This window comes from Barbus barbus (genome assembly GCF_936440315.1).
Source record: "Barbus barbus genome assembly, chromosome: 4".
NCBI lineage: Eukaryota > Metazoa > Chordata > Actinopteri > Cypriniformes > Cyprinidae > Barbus > Barbus barbus.
Window position 1 is genome coordinate 28,588,711 of NC_136732.1, and position 19,133 is coordinate 28,607,843.

The 19,133-nt window shown below is 39.0% G+C and overlaps 3 protein-coding genes across 3 annotated transcripts; 1 reads left to right on the top strand and 2 right to left on the bottom strand.

The window, feature by feature from the left end:
• Window positions 1-107: 107 nt before the first annotated feature.
• LOC306862638 (protein lin-7 homolog B) lies at window positions 108-5,147 on the bottom strand. Its single transcript, XM_079405549.1, has 6 exons — window positions 4,877-5,147; window positions 4,101-4,219; window positions 3,164-3,235; window positions 2,869-3,078; window positions 2,575-2,738; window positions 108-1,495 (listed from the first exon to the last, which is right to left on the bottom strand). The coding sequence occupies exons 1-6, from the start codon at window positions 4,950-4,952 to the stop codon at window positions 1,474-1,476; spliced, it is 663 nt and encodes a 220-aa protein (XP_079261675.1). The 5' UTR covers window positions 4,953-5,147; the 3' UTR covers window positions 108-1,473.
• Window positions 5,148-5,523: 376 nt separating this feature from the next.
• LOC306868808 (uncharacterized protein) lies at window positions 5,524-15,619 on the bottom strand. Its single transcript, XM_079415187.1, has 10 exons — window positions 15,407-15,619; window positions 14,764-14,917; window positions 14,522-14,584; window positions 13,093-13,147; window positions 12,944-13,008; window positions 12,800-12,862; window positions 12,624-12,705; window positions 8,213-8,314; window positions 7,784-7,883; window positions 5,524-7,114 (listed from the first exon to the last, which is right to left on the bottom strand). The coding sequence occupies exons 2-10, from the start codon at window positions 14,908-14,910 to the stop codon at window positions 6,325-6,327; spliced, it is 1,467 nt and encodes a 488-aa protein (XP_079271313.1). The 5' UTR covers window positions 14,911-14,917; window positions 15,407-15,619; the 3' UTR covers window positions 5,524-6,324.
• Window positions 15,620-15,919: 300 nt separating this feature from the next.
• On the top strand, window positions 15,920-19,126 carry LOC306868809 (E3 ubiquitin-protein ligase RNF113A-like). The gene is made up of 10 exons (XM_079415188.1): window positions 15,920-16,200; window positions 16,324-16,403; window positions 16,503-16,601; window positions 16,731-16,838; window positions 17,598-17,707; window positions 17,810-17,916; window positions 18,048-18,137; window positions 18,220-18,313; window positions 18,508-18,614; window positions 18,960-19,126. Exons 1-10 carry the CDS (start codon window positions 16,098-16,100, stop codon window positions 19,025-19,027), a joined length of 966 nt encoding a protein of 321 aa, XP_079271314.1. The 5' UTR covers window positions 15,920-16,097; the 3' UTR covers window positions 19,028-19,126.
• Window positions 19,127-19,133: the final 7 nt, after the last annotated feature.

The following is a 19,133-nucleotide window of genomic DNA, read 5'->3' on the forward strand; positions in this document are numbered from 1 at the left end:
CAGTAACATTAAACAGTAAAATTAAATTATATGCGAGTTTTCGAGGAACGTGAACCTAAATAGTTAAAAAAATGAAACAATAAAAGTACATTAATAAATAACACAATAAGCTTTTACAATATTAATTTATTTATTTGTAATGTGAAAGCGGTTGTATTAGGGCCATTCACATTAGAGATTAATTTAATAAAATCTATCAAAACAAAGAAAGTAAGTACTTTGTGATATTTTCATGACAATGAACCCCAATTTTCATGACAATTAAATTCTTATAAACCATAATGCAAAACAAATGCTCACTCTCATTATTACAAAAATAATAAACATAAAGGGTATATGGTAAACGATTAAAATAGCTATGATATTTTGTCACAACTTTGTTGATCACGGTAAATGTTTATAACCTGTGGGCATAAATTAACTCACCAGACTATTAAATTACACTGTTGGTTTTAATGTGTGAATAAATATATAAATAAACTCAAAAAATTCAAGCATTGAACACCCTGCTGAAAAAAACAATAGAACCCTGCCCAAAACACAATAGAAAATGTAATGTATTTAATGGTTATAATGGGAATTGTACTGGTTTTAATGGAAGCTATAATGGTGTCTACTGCCATGTGATGGATTCTATTGGTGGGATGTTAAATCCTATTGGAAAAATGCCCAAAACACACTATAAAAAGGAATTTTGTAATGGTTTTACTGGAAAAAGCTAATGGTTTATAATGGTATTTTAATGGAAACCATTGGAATTTTTGTGATGGTTTCTATTGAGCTTCTATATTGTTTTTTTTAGCAGGCAGTCACTATGACTGGCAGCACAAAGCCACTCATAGCAGCACACTGTCATGACAACCCTATTTGAGTATGGCATGCTTTGTACGGAGCAATCTGTTCATTCAGGAATTGTCTTCTGCGATAACACTGTTTGTGTACTCCTGATGTAGTTCACACAGAGCAGAACACATGATACAAGAATACTTACAGAAATGGGATGCATAGCTTTAACTCTATTGTCAATGCATGTTTTCTGGAACACATACTTGATACGTGAATGAATGAATAATGGCCTTAATAGGAGTCATCATGCCATTCAGTTCAGCATTAATCCTATGGCAAAAGACACAAAGTTTTAGAAGTACACACACTGTGTATTTGCACTTGCCAGCCAATTTTTAAAGTTCTCTTCTGTGCTAACAGACACACACACAACCCCCGAGAACATCACAGGGTGCAGGGTCCACATAAGAACACAATAGAAATTTAGACTCAAGACAAACCAGATGCACTACGCAGTCTCTCCCTCTGCATGGCCAGGGAAAATAGTATATTTGAGGTCTATATGTTTGAGATCGTTCCACTAACATATAAATAGCTAAGGGTAGTCTACACTGATCTCCTCTGGGTCTTCTGTCATCCTATAGGAGCAAAGAATGGATCAGCAGGTCAGTCAGAGGTTGAGACCGGTTAACCCCTGGACTCCAAAGACCTGTTGGTGAAAAGACAACGATGGATGAAATTTCAAAATACAGATAGGCTACTAGCACATTCAGTAGAATATTGCATATTTCATTAAAGACATTTAAAAGGATCAATTAATCAAGGGATCATGTGTCATTAATTACTCACCCTCATGTCGTTCCAAACCTGTAAGACCTTTGTTCATCTTCGGAAGACAAATTAAGATATTTTTGATGAAATCTGAGAGCTTTCTGACCCTGCATAGACAGCAATGTAACTACCACGTTCAAGGCCCAAAAATGTAGTAAGGACATCCATCGATATAATAGTCCATGTGACATCAGTGGTTCAACTGTAATTTTATGAAGCTACGAGAATACTTCAACAATCACTTCAAGGTCTTACGGTTTGGAACGACATGAGGGTGAGCAATTAATGACAGAATTTTCATTTTTTGGTGAACTATCACTTTAACATGACAATTACATTTTTATTTTATTAATTTTAACAGTCTGTTGAACACACTGTCTACTGTAATAAACACAAAATAAATGTTGTGAAATACACTACCATTAAATAAGATCTGAGAGAAATTAGTGCTTTTATTCAGCAATGTATTACATTTCAAATGGATCAAGAGTGACAGAAAAGACATTTATGTTACAAAAGATTTCTATTTCAAATAAATGCTGTTCTTTTGTACCATACATCAAAGAATCCTGAAAATGTATCACATTTTATGCAAACAATATTAAGTATCACTACTGTTTTCAAAACCGATAATACAAAATGATTTCTGAAGGATCATGTGACACTTAAGACTGGAGTAATGATGTTGGAAATTCAGCTTTGCCATCACAGAAATAAATTACATTTTAAAATACATTAAAATACAAAACAGTTGCTTTAAATTGTAATATTTACAGCCTTGGTAAGGATAAAAGATCTTACCGATCCCAAAGTTCTGAACAGAAATGTATGATTTAAAAAAAACAAAATTAAAAAAAAAAATGTCTTCTGATTAATGATGGGCTGAGAGATGATGAGAAAACGAAAGCACAATAGAGGAAAGGTATGCAAGGAAAAGAAAGTGAGTGCCACACTCACGAGTAGCTGGTATGTTGCTGGCGTCTCCTGGCACTTCTCATCTTCTCAAATCTGGCTTCCATCTCTTCTAGGACTTTAGGGGTGTAACGCACCACCAGCTTCACTGAACCCTGCGCTGCCTTTAGCAGCTCTACAGCTTTCTCATGATGTTCTCCCTCCACACTCTACACACAATGAAGAAATGAAGGACATTTTGACATCTGTTGTTCCGGCAAACCACAGCTCCGAAAATCAAGGTCATGGTCACACAGAAATATAAATTATACAACTCAAAATCCTACTGTGCCAACATACCACTCCATTAACAGAGAGCAGCTGATCTCCTCTCTTCAGACCACCCTGTCGGTCAGCAACACCCCCTGGGATGACCCTGGAGATGTAGATGGGAGAGTTTTGTTCTTTTCCACCCATGATGTTGAAACCAAGCCCCTCGTCTGTTTTAGGGAGTTCGACCACTCTTGGGTGTGCATGGCCTTCACTGGCTGCAAACGCTGCTACTGTGGCCTGGAAAAAGACACCAAAGAAGTGTATTCTTCAGTATATGATCATTCTCCATCAATATAGTGGCAATAGTTTGGTAAAAACTTACCTTTGCAGTAGCTTGTGCTCGGACCTCTGGCCCACCTACAATGTCCAATGTATCATAAAGCTGCTCGTAGACCTTAAATAAGGGACAGTTATTTAAATTTTTTGTAGTTTACTAAGATTAACAAATATTATCACATTACACAATGCTTTGCAGATCATTGATTAATATACATTCAAATACCAGAAATGTCCTGAAACTTTGATTCATATTTTCAAGTGCAATACCTAATTATATATATATATTTAAGCGCTCATACAAAAATCAAGAACAGTGTAACAATGAAAGTTACTGTGCAGTTTTATCAGTAAATCATATGTAATGTTTGTGAAGTAGAAGGCAAATTGTAGTGGAAAGAATCACAATCAAAGTAGACATACTGATCAAAATCTTGTCTTCCTATAATATGTTAGCTCTCTGCAAAAGAGCAGGGCGTCTGAAGGACATGTGAAAAATGAATAAGTCTGACAAGAGTGTCATGTAGAATATCTGTGCAAGTTGTGAACAGACTGGACTCCTGCCATTGAAACCCATAACTACAAATCAAGGAGTGAGATGAGGAGACTGAGGTGAGATGCTGTCTCAAAGAGACAAGAAAGTGAGTCATTCAGGAGGAGGAACAGTGCAGTACACTTCTGTATACGAGAAAAGACCAAACACGTGTGGAGGAGGCAGACGACAAAGTGCTGTCTTATGTGGTGACACATCATTTCACTTCAAACCTTAATTTGATACCTAGCTATTTATGTTCCAATAGTGTTCTGTGAAATCAGTACAAGAAAAAAGGTACAAATTAGTAAATATTTTCATTTTTTGTCTTTTAAATATTTTTCAAATGAATGCAACATGTTCCAACTGAACAGAATCCAGCAAACAGCTTGAACAGAAGCAAAGTCACAGTCAAGCGAACTTATGTTTGAAGGACTGAGGCAGCCTTTACCTCTCGGATGGCAGCACAGAACTTGCTCTGTAAAACTCTCTGTAGAGCCTGGAGTTTGGGAGGAGGAAGTTCACCGCTTCTTTGAAGCCTGTCCAGCAATTCTATCACTCTGCAAACATCTGGCAGAAAATAAAACATCACAGAAATATACATTAAGGATGGATGGAGAGATAGAGATGATAGAGATGGACAGACAGACAGACAGATACAGACAGATAGATAGACAGATAGATAGATAGACAGACAGATAGGAAAGTCAACTAGTGAAAGTTCTAGATTTTTTTTTTTTTGAAGCCGCATGGTTTGAAGTAGGATAATTACGCTTTCAGGGCTATTTTATTCTTAAATACCTTGAATGAAAAGTACTAAAAAGACATGTCTAATTCAATAACGGAGTTCAGGCCCGAATTAATGGTCATCTGGTTTTCTCAAGACAAATAAAGGGGACTACGTAAACATCAGCACCGATAGCGACGAAGACATTTAATGTAGGACAAAATAACATGGAAAAATGACTTCCTTTCTATATCCACAGATGACATGTATATATATATATTTATTTTTTTTTTTTTTCTTCTTTTCTCAATGAATTTCAAGCATAATACAAACACCAGCACTCGCTCCTGGGGGGGGGGGGGGGGGGGGGGGGGTCTCATTGTAACACATCAGTGCGAGTGAAGACACAAGAGCCCGTCCGTTCATTAAAGCTATCTGCCAGAGTATTTCCAAACAGCGCTCGCGTCTGTCGGGACATAATGAAGTTACGTTAACGTTACCTCTTTCCAGGCAGAGCGGTTCAGTCATCGCCGCCATGTCCAGCTCTTTCCCCGCGTGATAATACGAGGACATCATGAAGACCGTCTGCTGCAGCGGAGGACAGAACCGTTTTCAACCAGAGGCAGAAGTGTAATATACTAGATCTCGTTTTGAAGCTGAAAGAAAGGCTTTTCAATTGTAAAAATCAATCGTCTTCGGCAAATTCGCAGCAGATGCTCCGGTGGCGAGATGCGCGAGGAGCCGCTTATGAATGACGTAATACAGTACGTCAGAGGCGCGAGAGTTCAACCAAACACTTTCAACCTAGTGATGAGCTTTCTTTTTTTTAAAAGATTTTTTTTTTCAGAAAAAATATATATATTAGAACATATGGAGGATACAGTAAACATTAAAAGGCAATTAAATAAGTACAAACAAAAACATTCCATAAATTGTATAGTCAGTCATACGATCATAAAAGTTACAACTTATGATTTAAAAAAAAAAAAAAAAAAAAAGGGATGTTTTTAGGGCTTTTTATTGGAGGAGATTCTTTGAAGTGATGAGTAAAGCAAAAGTAAATCAGAAGTGAATGGCTGATCTATCATTATCGTTTTAAGACGAGACTTTAGCAATAAGGAATCAAGACACGCAGACAATTTGGCAATAAAAAGTGTTTATTAAAGAATGAAAAGCAGAACCAATATGACCAGATAAACAAGCTCAAAAAAAAAAAAAAAAAAAAAAAAAAAAAAAAATTTAAGAGCGATTTTTCTGAACCCACTGCAGACATTCCTATTTAAAAAACCCATTTGTGTCAATGTTTGCTGTCTTTGTTACTTCAGTAAAATTAGGGGCCACTGTACAATTTGCAAACGATCCATATATTGAACCAAATATAAAATGTACAAGACAAAAGACAGAAAAAAATAAAGTTACAGAGAAATGGGGGCAGATATAAAAGGAACGTTGTACAGATAACGTTTCAAACCATCAAGCAAATTCTCCTGTAATCAACAAGCATCTATGAAAATGGACATAACTGTACTAAACAACCCCAATCATCTGATCTGACAGTTACCCATCTCTTACTGAAACTACACTGTAATAAAACACAGTGCCTCAGTCAAGAGATCTCTTCCTAGCAATGCAGTGATACAGAGTTGATGTCAGACAGGGAACTCAAATGTATTATAAGGCTAGTTATTTAGTCAAGTTTAAGCAAACAACGCCCCACAAATAAAACAACTGAAAAAAACACCTCACAGTTCAACTACATAATCTTTTTATTTTAACAAAAGGATACTTCTTACCAGGGAGACACTAAACTCTCTCAGTGATAGCTATTGGTAGTACAGTATAATACTTACACACTGTGGACATAGTGCAAGCAAAGGGTGGAGGCATTAAATAATGGTCAAGGATATTTGTGAATCCAATCAACATCATTCACACAATGGTGGCACGTTCAGTACTCATCGCCCTGGGCCTCCATCCTGTATCCATTCTCATTGGAGGCATAGCCCTCTCCTGACTGCATGGAATCCTGATCCATCATCCTCATCCCATCCTGTGAACCTTCTTCTGATTGTGGGGGCAACTGCTCTTCACCCTCTTCACCTCCGTTACCCAAACCCTCCTGATCTCCGGAGGAGGACACATGTCTGTCTTCCCTACGGTCTCCACGGTCCCGATCGCCCCGGTCCCGCTTGTGTTCGCGATCTCTATCTCTATCCCTGTCTCGCCTTCTTTCCCGATCTCGGTCTCTATCTTTATCTCTGTGGCTGCGCTTCCTGTCACGGTCTCTCTCCCTGTCTTTGTCTCGATCTCGTCCTCTCTCCTCTCCTTCAGGCCCTCCGTCCTCTCCTCGTCCTGGCTCACCCCCCAAGGGGTCCTCCATGCCCCTATCTCCTCCTTCGGGCATCATGCCATCACCTAGCCCCCCCATGCCTTCCTCCCCTCCATCCGCACCCTTCCCTCTCTCTCGGTCTCTCTTTCTATCCCTGCTCCTGCTTCTCCTCTTGCGGTCTCTTTCTCTATCTCGGTCTCTACTCCTCTCTCGGCTGTCTCCGGCACCACCTCGGTCTCTTTCCCTGTCTCGGCGCCGGTTGCCAACTACTGCCTCCTCCACTGGAGCCGCGAGGACCCTCTCACGCTCACGAGATCCGGTGCGTCTGCGTCTCTCTCGGGATCGAGAACGGCGGCGCTCACCACGGTCCCTGTCTCGGTCTCGACTGCGATCCCTGCGTTCGCGATCGCTGCAGGATAAGAGACGATAGAGGTCAGGATTGGAAGACTGAAAATGTACCTACTTAAAAGGATAGTTCACCCAAAAATTTAAATTGTCATTAATTTCTCACCCTCACGTCGTTCCAAACCCATAACACCTTTGTTCATCTTCAGAACACAAATTAAGATGTTGAAATCCGAGCTTTCCGACCCTTTATTGACAGATACTATAAACAGAACTGACACATTCAAGGCTCAGAAAGGTAGTAAGGACATTGTTAAAATAGTCCATGTGACATCAGTGGTTCAACCGTAACGTTATGAAGCTACGAGAATATTTTTTGTGAATGCGCAATGGAGACTGACACGGAAGAGAAGAAATTGTTGAACAAAGTTGCTGCTTTTATTTTCTTTGTGCACAAAAAGTATACTTGTTGCTTCATAACATTACAGTTGAACCACTGACGTCACATGGACTATTTTAACAATGTCTTTACTACCTTTCTGGGCCTTGAACGTGGTAGTTACTTTGCTGTCTATTCAGGGTCAGAAATCTCTTGGATTTCATCAAAAATATCTTAATGTGTGTTCCGAAGATGGACGAAGGTCTTGAGGGTTGAGAGCGTGACATGAGAGCGAGTAATGACAGAATTTAAATTTTTGGCTGAACTAGCCCTTTACAAACAATCATGCATTACCTTCCAATTGGTCGGTCATCATAGCGGGAAGTGTCGTCTCTGCCAGAGTGCTTAATGTTGACATCTGCCCCTCCTCGCCTTGTACCGCCAAGACCTCCACCTGGACAGTGAAATAAATGTACAATAAAGACTTGAAGTAATACGTACGATCCCAACCACACTCTCTTCACCAGGGGTAGGCAATTCTGGCCCTGGAGATCCACTGTCCTCCAGAGCTTTGCTCGAGAACAGGAGTGTCCAATTCTGCTCCTGGAGGGCCACTATCCTGAAAAACCAGCTAATAAGTATCTTCTGGATTAATAGAAACTTTATGGAAATTGGGGCAGACTGGAGCCAAACTCAACAGGATATTGGGCTTCCAGGAGCAACGTTGGACACACAAGGCCTTGAAAAGAACACTTGATTAGAAGAGAACAAAAAAATGCTCACCAAGTCTCCGGGGTTGCCATCCTTTGACCGTTCGTCCTCTTTCAACATCAACAAGCACTCTACGTCCATCAATCTTTTTGCCATCTGCATGCTTATAGGCAGCTAGAGGAGTTGACAGACAAGCAGTAGAAAAGAAGAGATCGAGGGATGAAGGGAATAAGGGGAATAGAGAGAAAGAAAGGGGTGGACAATGAGAAACAAGTATACACACAACAGTATTTCCTGCTACATACCTTGAATTTGGGATGAACTCCATTCAAACATGTTAAGCTATTTAAAAGTCACGTTTACCTCTGAATGGATAAGCCACTAGTAACGAGATAAATTGACAATGTTGCGATCCATTAAAAAAAAAAAAAAAAAAAAAAAAAAAAAAAAAAAAAACTATCTACCTCAGGTTCAGATCATGATTACACACTTGGATTGAGGCACACCAACGAATGTTACAAAAATGGCTCAAAAAAGCTGGACAGCAGTGACTAATGTTCATCATTTTGATTATAAATTTAATAAAGACTGCATACCTTGAAAAAAAATTCAAAAAGCACAATGCTTTGGAAAAACCCTGTATATGAACACATGATTAATGTACTAATTTAATCTCATATATAAAACCATAAAGGAATATTTCAAGTTTCTTAATTCCTTAAATTCAAGTAGCACGCATTGGAGAATGTTCTAAATACTAAAAGTTCAAATCGAGACCTCATTTGACAAAGCTCAAAAGACACTAAATCATGTGCCTCAAAAAAGCTTTGTAAATTACAGGAAAAAAAGCCATTTCTCTGATGTTCAAAAAAATAAGGGACTGTTTGAGTACCAGAGAATTTAAGTGATGCAAATAAAAATCGAAGCAGTTCAAGGTAGATCAGTTAAGGGTGATCCTCATTAACTGCCCATTAATACAATTTTCTTGAAAAAAAAAAAAGGCACTTAGTGAACACAGTTAAGAAAAGCCACGCTCTCCATTCTCCCAAAATCTTTCAGAAACATTCATTCACACTCACACAATTTCTATGAGCAAACCCCCCCCATTACACGCACATCATGACAAACTAAAGGGGAAAAAAGAAAACATTCTGCAGAGCTTTACTTTTAGATTCTAGATTATAAATAATGGATTTGCTAGGATTGCAGCTTTTAAATAATTTACAAAAATCACAATTCAATATGGCCAATATTCTTTGGTACTTTTCCTTCTGCTAGCCTAAGATAAAAGTTTAAGCCCTTAAGTATTTAATCATTATCTCAGTGTTACCACATTACCTGGAGATGCTATCTTACCATAACACCTGGCCAAGGATGGAAGTCCTTGATGGTAAACCCCACGGAAATGTAGCCTGGTGATTCCAGCTGCATCGAATCAAAATGTCCTTCAGCACATTTGATGCTCAATTCTTTTTTTTTTTTTTACCAAAACTGGACAACCTTGAATCAAGGAATTGATCCAATCCAACAAGCGATACGATGAAATCCACGCAGCTACTCTGGTCTGCACTGTCGATGACATTCAGTTGAAACCCATTATGAGGGCCTTACCATCAAACCCTCAAGCTCTTTCGCACACACCTCTCCTTACATCTCAACTAGAGGGCCTTACCAACAACCCTCAGACTACCATACCAAACTAGAGGGGCTTACCAAAACCCTCAAGGCACCTACCCAATACGAGGGCCTTACCATCCACCCTCATTTTTATCAGTGAACTGAGGGCCTTACCACAACCCTCACCTACCTAACCAATAAGAGGGGCTTACCAACCACCCTCATATCCATAAAATCTCTCGTAGTCTTGACAAAATCTACCTCGCAAGTGACATTTAAAAAGATCTCCCACAATGCTTTTTTTTAATCTAAAGTCTAGAAAAATAAGAAATAAATGGTGTGAACCCTTAACAATTGTGTTAAGGAAAGTAAAAATGTTAATTCTACTTATTTTATTGGTTGCACCATGTCGAATTTTTAGCCCACTTGGAGTTGTATAAAGATTTAAACGGCTAATCTGTACACATAGGAAAGGTTACTCTCCATGCAGCGCCTCGCTTCTCAACCTAAATGGAAATTTTATATTTATGGATTAAGTCTTTCACAGGAGAATTCTGGGACTGAATTTAACTACTGAAGCTGTACAAGGTGAATCCATGACAACAAGAATCTTTAAATGTAATTGGGTTTCGTGCAGTGATCTGAATATCCAACGCCCTTGGTTAATCTAATCTATTAAAGCCAATTCCAAACTTTCTGGCACATATTATGCCTATACACTAGGAACTTTTATTTAAAAAAATAAATAAAATAATTGCCAATTGTGTGTAAATCTTTTACATAATAAAACAAGAGTTATGGTCATGGCCTATAATATACATTAACGCTTAGTGATATTAAGACAGCTGCAGCAACATAATGTGAATGAAACATGCATTCACATTATTGCTGTGCAACAAACGTACATAATATTTTGTCGTTGCACAGTAAATGTGTTATGGTGCAGTCACAATTTCTTGGGGAATAAAGGACCACTGTGTATTCTCAATAGCTGTACATGAACCACAGGTCACACAGAAGTCACTTTCAAACTAAGCAGCTTTCTGCTGGTCAATGCGCAAATTTGCGAGACCAATTTGAACCCGTAGTGAACTCTGTGGGGAAATCTTTTGCCTTCCTGAAATGCAAAATTCCTGACTGGATTCCTATTAAAATGACAAGCTCGCCATTACTGCTTTCAAACAGCAAATGTGACTGCACCTTTATATCGGGTATTACATATCAGGCAAATAGCTTTGCTTAATAAAAACTAAATCTATTCTGCATGCTTTTAAAAAAAGAACATCAAATCAAGGTCAGCTTTCACTAACTTGGTCTCAGCCTCAGACATCACGCCCACAGACAGTTAGCTAAACATTGATGCATTTGGCACACAAGTGGAAACACTTCAGGAGTTTCGAAGTCATCATCGGATTGGTTTAATTATACAGGATTTCCAGGAGACGTGTGCGTCACGTTTTAACGTGCCAAATCCCCTCACGACAAGCACTTATCAGGATCAACTAAACACTGGATTTTCATAAGTAGGAAAAATTTAAAGTTCGGCATAGAATCTTTAAAATACGTCCGAGTGTTTTACACACCGGTCTGCTATTGTGGCGACATTTTCACGGGCCGAAACGTGACGCTGATCGAAACGAACTGTGATTGGTTGTTTGACACGTCGGTGGGCAGGCCTTGGCAAATGAAAGCTGCCATGGATTCCAGACCCTCAGCTGGCTACGCGAGACCAACTTTAACGTAACTCGGCAATTGTGTGCTGCATGCATCGTTGCAATGCATCCAACAGGTTCTCTTTACTGCACCGTTCTGTTTCAAATGCAACGGTTCTACAGACTAAATCATTAGTAGTAGTAGTAGTAGTATGATGGCTTTAATAGAAGAGATTGACAGGCTCAAACTCACTACAACGGGCCCAAACCACACTCAATGACAACTGGAGGCCCTATGTTTAGCCCTATAAAATGGGGCAGTCATTTGGTACACCTAACAACCTAGAATTAGATGAGGGGTGTAAAGAAATCTTACCCATCATACAAACCCATCATACCAACCATATACTGAGCTGTGGTAGTAGGGTGTAGATGTATCAAAACCATCATCATGATCTGCAAGCCAGCTCTGGCCAATAGCCATCAGAGATAGGCGGCTGCAGTAGCAATGAGAACAACACACAATTAATAGAAAGCATTGACTCGCTCCGCAACACTTCAATCATGAACGCCCCTGTGTGAACTGATTTTTAAAAAGCCTTGATATTAACGACTGTTTGTGCACTAGACATGAACAGGTGTGTAAGTATATGGGTCACCTTTTTCACTACAGATGGCCTTAGCCTTTAGCTTACCATCACCGCTCCAGCCGGAAACACACTGCTATGTCACACTGCCTAAACATTACAGAGATGCCATAAAGTGGCAATATTCATCAGAATGTGTGTTGGGCTAACGCACAGCCACACGCCACTTTTCCCCCCACATGTGCTGCACCGTCACACTCACACCAAATGCAACGCACACATACACACGGGGTAAAAACAGGAATATACTACGAACACAAACATAATAGGGTTGACAAACGCTCATACAAGCACACACACAAATGGAGTTTAATAACTTGACAGTGTTACACATTCTCATATGCAAGTTTGGTTGGCTACACTAAAATATGTGGTAACTGCAAAAAAATAAAAAGAACAGATGGACTATGACCAACATACTTTGTTGCTTCAAAATAAAATATGAATGAATAATTTTCAAGGTAAGACAATGAATGAGTCATTGTATTAACAGATGATGTAGCTGGTCTGGACATTGCTTTTAGTCTAAGGAATTTAAAGAGGAACGAAAAACTCTTGGTTACTCACAGTGCATGTCTCTCTCGTGTTCGTATTCAATGAACGCATAGCCTCTTGGTTTTGCAGTTTTCTTGTTGTACACAATGTAGATCTAATAAAAGCGAATAAATTCAGTGATGAGTCTGCAGGATAATAAACGGATAGTAGCATACTACGGAAATGTGCATAAATTTAGCACAACTTACCCGTTTGATAGGACCATAAACTTCAAACTCGCGCCGCAGTTTGGATTCTGTGGTGTCATAATTCTGCATAAACAGAAAAAGGTAAGATGTGCATTTTCAAGACAATCTTTAAACATTTAGATTCTTGTCAGCTCACAAACTCACAATTCGAGCCACAAACAAGGTCTTAAACGCATCTCCTTGAGCATTGGGATCGTTGTGTGGGTCCCCTGTGGGAATACAAGAAACATTTTTTAGGGTTTTATAATAGTGTGTTGTATTGGTTCACTTCGTAAATGGGTTCAGATACTTACATAGCTTCAGTTCGGTTTCCACCACAACTTGCCTCCTTTCCATCTTCTCCCTTCTCTGCAATTCAAATCACAATGGACCACATTAAAAAAAAAAAAAAAAAAAAAAAAAAAAAAAAAAAAAAATGTAAAGGGGTCATATGATTCGATTAAGTTTTCCTTTCTCTTTGGAGTGTTACAAGCTGTTTGTGCATAGATAAGATCCCTGAAGTTGCAAAGACTAAAGTCTCAAACCCAAAGAGATTCTTTATCAAAGTTAAGACTCTGCCACGCCCCCCCTAAAACGGCTAATTTAAACACGCCCCCATACGTCTATGTCACGGTGTGGGAAGATTTGCAAAACACCGACCCAAATGTATACGCAAAGAAAGGGGGCGTGATTTTTATTCTCGCTGTAGTATCGTTGCTGAGCCATGTCCTGGAGACGCTGTGTGTTTTGTTGTGAAAGTACTTTGGGCTTCCAAAAGAGGACACAACTAGAAATCAGTGGTTAAGTTAAATTTACAACACTGTTCCAGAACAGTTCAACCCAAATATTAGAGTGTGTGCAACGGATTTTATGGAGGATTATTTCCTGAACCTGGAAGAGTAGCCTACAAAGCTGGCTTGCACAAAGGCTGTTTCTATAAAGTGGGGCAATTCAAACTTTGCAAGGACAGTCTGGCGCTTCTGACTCACAGCCTGTAAGTACGTTTCTGCTACTCACAACTCAAACGCGAGTTTTGAGCCGTTTCGAGTAGTGCTAGTTGTTTGTCGTTTCTCCGATCACAAATGCAGACATGGTATTGTTTATGTGGCGCGATGCAACGCGACAGTACAAGTCATTATAATCAGTAATTATGTCCCTACTGGTTGCAACAAATGCCTCGTTTATAATGGGTTTTATTGTTTTTGTGTCGTCGCGCCGGGACACGGCATCACAATACGGTAAGGGGCGTAACATTTCCGTCTCACGCTTGAGGTATTCGGCCAATCACAACGTGCTGGGTAGCTGGCCAATCAGAGCACGCCTCGCTTCTCATAACGATGAGCTTTGTAAAAATCGACGAGTTTCAGAAAGGCGGGGCTTAGAGGAGCAACAATAATGTACAGTATGTGGAAAATAATGTGTTTTTTGAACATTAAACCACATGAACGCATTGCATTACACCAAATACACAAAATAATGTTCTGTTTAGCAACATCATATGACCCCTTTAATAAATAAAATTTGCCATGAGATAATCTCCCATGGAACAAATGGAAATTGCTCACAATTAAGTACTAAAAGATTATACTACCCACAGAATGACTTTAATACAGCAAATTTATATAAAACAAAATCCTCAAACCCACTGAATATATGCTCGTCAACAAGCTTTACGCCATTCAGCATTAGAAACCATGAGTAAACTTCCCACAAAAAAACTCAATTCTGTCAAAACTTGCTCACCTTTCTCTCCAACCTCTCCTCCCGCGTCTCTGCTCTTGTGGGTGGTGGAGCATCTCTGGGGTCCTAACCAACAGGGAATAACAAAACGTCGTTATATAACAATACTGATAAAAATATATTTTATAATTCGCATCATGCAAGCCACACTCTTATGATCAAAGACTTAACCTGCAATCTTTGCGGGCAGTCCTTTATAAAATAAACAAAAACTATAAATCTTTAACATAAAATGGCAAAAGCACCTCAAAATGCCGGATGAAAGGGCCAATCCCGCAGTACGGCTGGTTGTGATGTTTCTCATGGGGAAGCTTCTCCAGCTGAAGCAGGAACGGTATCGGGTCCCGCGGGGCAAATAATGCCAGCAGGTTCGGGGGAAGAAACTGAGTCATTGTTCACCTAGGAACGAGAAAGTTACATTGATTAATTCTTAAAGAAGAACCACGTTTAACGTATACCCCAAATACCAGATCTGTGCAGTTACGGTGGGTAAATGATTAATAAAAGGAGATTTCAAGATCACCACATATTGATGTTGGTAAACTTAACCTTTTCACGTCTAAGCATTTCCAGCATCTACACCAGTAAATGATCATCCCCCAACTTAAACGATTGTCGGGAAATTAGCAATTAGCAGTGTCTGCTACCTCGGTTAGCTTTTTGCGAACAAACGACATTACATTGTAGATTAAATAATCAGCATTTTCACCATTATGCTTTTCATTATAGTACACAAATCGAAACGCTTCACACAAGTAATGGAAGTGGACGCTCTGTAACACACGTGTGAACCAAAACTCAACACTGTTTAGGGTCAGCTGCACTATTTCTACAGATCAGATCAGAGATGGCCAACATTTCCACAGGCGGCCTCCTACAGTCAATTACCTCAGTTTCTCATTCGGTTCCGACGAAACCTCCGAGTTTACCGCAAAAACCCCTCTGCGTCTGTCTGTAGAAACTCTTCGAGCGAGAACTCCTTAAATCTCTTTAGTATTTTTGTGTATTTCGATCCACACAATACCCAACGCGTGCTCTCACCAAGCTAAAGCTGGACGAGCCGTTCCTTTCTTAAAATGGCGCGAGGCCGCAAACAACTCTGCTATTTTACGACGTTTGTACTCGTCTAGTAGAGCTTTACGTTAGGGGCGTGGTTACGTATTACAAAATAAAAGCCGGGGCCGGTTGCATAAACTGTTTAGACTAGTCTTAAAAAGTTAGTTATCTATTTTTCCCCCTTCAATACTGGTCATAACTTTTTTAATTCAGTTATGAAAAGTGTATATTGATATATGTATTCCGAATGTATGTTAAATTATTTTGGATTGAAGTTGAATGTTTATAAACATTAAACAAATATATTTACTATGTTGAGTGGATATAAAGATCATCTCTTTTAACATATCAGCAAAAGGAGCTACCAGTCATCATGTGTCAAGCCTGCCTCCAAAATCTGTCTGAAAATGATTAAGTACGGATTTGTAATAATAGTAAAATATGAAATATACACCCTATATGCACTTCAGTTTCCCCCAAACACAAGAGGCACTATAACCCAGTTCCTCATGTTTTCATAAAGATGGCGGAGTCCGAAGAGCCGAAAACAACCTGCAAGTTTCTTTTTAAGAAATCAAACAAGAAATTTTCTGCACGGAAAAGAAATGCAAGTGATAGCGATAAAGGTATTTTGCTCGTGTTTTCTTCAGTGCTCGGTAATGCGTGTTTGTGTAACGTAGTTCGTACAGTGAACTCTTATGTTTAGTTAATATACAGTACGTTACATCAGTGTTTGTGTTGTTCATCAGACAGAAGTAGCGGCGAGGAGGAGGGCAGTGCTGTGGTCAGAAAGAGGAAAGCTGCTGCTACGAATCCCATGATTCAGAAAGTATGTCTGCACTCTATATGTTACTCGAAATCCGCATTGTCTTTTACGAAGCTGTTGTTGACACTGAAGCCATAACCACCAGTTATATCCTGCACATAGACAAAGAAAGTGGAGAGGGAAGAAGTCTCCTCGAGCGAAAATGAAGAGGAGAAAGAAGACAAGAGTGTTACTGTCTCTTACAAGTCGACTCGGTCAGCGGTGAGTCTGTCACAGCATCCTTATACTGTAATAACCCTTACACGAAGAGTGTTCATTCACTTCACATTTCTGCTGACCAGAGCTACAGGAACATATGAGTAATTCAGTGTATTATTGTGTTTGCTGCAGAAACCAGAGGGACCAGATGACATGGGGGCCACTGCTGTTTATGAGCTGGACACAGAGAGGGACAAAGATGCTCAGGCCATTTTTGAGCGCAGCCAGAAGATTCAGGAGGTACAGTTAACAGCACTAACAGGCACCAACATTGTAAATTCAGGTTTATGTGTATTTCACGCTTTACAATGCAAATTGCATCTAAACAGCTTTACATGAGTAAACCGAAGAAGAAAAAACAATGAAGTTTAATGAGGATTCACTATTTCAGTTATAAATATACCTACAGAAGATAATCTAGTAGGTGTATCGAGGCCAGTTCAGTTATTTAGTGACTTCATTTGATTTCAAACACAGCAGAGTTGATACATTTTACTGAATGGTAATTATCTAAATATATAATTGAATAAATGTATTAGAAAAAGAGCCTCTGTGACTTCTAAAAACATGCGGAAACAATCTTGTAGTAATTCAACGGATATCATGATCAACTTTTAAAGAGAGAGCTAACCCAAACATTATACACATTGCCATCATTTACTCACCCTCTTGTCTTTTCAAAAAGAAGATATTAAGCAGGAGAGAAAAATGTTTCCTGTAAGTATTATAAATAAACACAACTTGTGTTATTCCAAGTCCTCAAAAACCATGCTGCAGCTTTGTGTGAGGAACAAAAGTCATTATTCACAGAAAATTATCCTAAAACCTAAACTCTAGAATTTTAATAAAAAATTATGATAAAAAAAATGAAACACAAATAGATGATCTGTTTACAGTACGATCATTAAGATGCACTTAGAAGAAAAAAGATGGGTGAATTTCCATTTCATGCTGACTTTTAAGATATAATTACTGATGTTGCCTGTATTTTATTTCTAGGAGCTCTCTGGTAAAGACGACGATAAAATTTATCGCGGCATCAACAACTACCACAAATACATTAAACCCAAAGACTCCACCATGGGCAACGCTTCCTCTGGTATGGTCAGGTGAGTCAGTATAACTGAGCCGCTGAGTCTGTTTGCTGTCACTGTATCTGTTTTTGAGGACACGCAACGTTAAACTGATCCACAATATCTTTTACATGCTAGGAAAGGACCAATCAGAGCGCCTGAGCACCTGAGGGCCACAGTACGGTGGGATTACCAGCCTGACATTTGTAAAGACTATAAAGAGACTGGCTTCTGTGGTTTTGGAGGTGAGTAAGCAAGTATTTTGTTATTTCTCTATTTCTAAGTTTTTCCTCTCTAGTTTTGTTATTCCTTTGAGGTTCATGTGAACAACCACGGCGATATTCATCACAGAAATAAACTTTTTTTTTTTTCTTAGACAGCTGTAAGTTTCTTCACGACCGCTCAGACTATAAACACGGCTGGCAGATTGAGCGAGAGCTGGAAGAAGGACGATATGGGACAAACGGTGAGCCATCTTTACAGATCAGGTCTTTAGGTAAACTTAGCTTCTTTTGTTCTGTTTTCTGACATATTGTTTGTCATCACAGATGAGGAGAACTATGAAGTTAGCAGCGATGAGGAAGATCTTCCTTTCAAGTGTTTCATTTGTAGAGATTCGTTTAAAAACCCCATTATTACAAAGTAAGTGCTACATTAAGCCATGGCCAGTTTGAATTGCAAATACTATTCTTACCACAGCACAAATCCACATTATTTTGCTTTAGTCTCTCGTAAATAAGTCATTTGACATTGTGTTTGCATGTCATAGCCACATATTTGACTGTAGAACCAGTATGTCTTTGTCTATTCATAAGTATAATGTCTTTGTTTTCCAGGTGCCGGCACTACTTCTGCGAGGCCTGTGCTCTCCAGCACTACCGCAAATCTAAGCGCTGCTACGTTTGCAACCAGCAGACCAATGGTGTCTTCAACCCTGCCAAAGGTGCTTATCTACTTCTAAACCTTGAATTGAACAAAAGTTTGGGGTCAGTCAGATTTTTGTTTTTGAAATAAATGAATACTTTTATTCAGCAAGGATATTTCTAAACAGTCCTGAAAAAATGTATCACAGTTTCCACAAACAAAAACAAAAAAATCTTACTGACCCCAAACTTTTGAAAAGTTTAAAGTGGAAAATGATTTAGCATAAATCACAAATAACTGGAATAGGTGTGGTCAGTTCAAAAGTTGTGGAAAATTGGTAGATCCCTTATGTTTCACTCACCAATATCCTATATTATTTGAAATGAAGAATAAGAAACTCATTTTAGTGTATTTTTTTCCTCAGAGCTCATGACTAAGATGCAGAAACAACAGGCAGCTGATGACCAGCCTCCCTCAGATGAGGATGACTAGCGCCACACAGCTTCCCCTTCTGTTTCACTTTTGTTATTCAAATTCCCTCAAAGTTGTACATTTTGACTTTTGAAATAAACAAGTTATTTTCTTTTGTAGAAAGTTT

Bases quoted from the DNA above. Each gene is read 5' to 3' on its own strand.
- LOC306868808 (XM_079415187.1), bottom strand. From the start codon at position 14,910: ATGACTCAGTTTCTTCCCCCGAACCTGCTGGCATTATTTGCCCCGCGG. The intron at 13,148-14,521 runs GTGAGCAAGTTT...TTTGAATTGCAG, and splicing joins AGGAGAGGTTGGAGAGAAAG to AGAAGGGAGAAGATGGAAAG. The intron at 12,863-12,943 runs GTGAGTTTGTGA...CTGTTTATGCAG, and splicing joins CCTTGTTTGTGGCTCGAATT to AATTATGACACCACAGAATC.
- LOC306868809 (XM_079415188.1), top strand. From the start codon at position 16,098: ATGGCGGAGTCCGAAGAGCCGAAAACAACCTGCAAGTTTCTTTTTAAG. The intron at 18,314-18,507 runs GTAAGTGCTACA...TTTGTTTTCCAG, and splicing joins AAAAACCCCATTATTACAAA to GTGCCGGCACTACTTCTGCG. The intron at 18,615-18,959 runs GTGCTTATCTAC...TTTTTTCCTCAG, and splicing joins TGTCTTCAACCCTGCCAAAG to AGCTCATGACTAAGATGCAG.
- LOC306862638 (XM_079405549.1), bottom strand. From the start codon at position 4,952: ATGATGTCCTCGTATTATCACGCGGGGAAAGAGCTGGACATGGCGGCG. The intron at 3,079-3,163 runs GTAAGTTTTTAC...GTCTTTTTCCAG, and splicing joins GAGCACAAGCTACTGCAAAG to GCCACAGTAGCAGCGTTTGC. The intron at 1,496-2,574 runs GTGAGTGTGGCA...TTTCACCAACAG, and splicing joins CAGCAACATACCAGCTACTC to GTCTTTGGAGTCCAGGGGTT.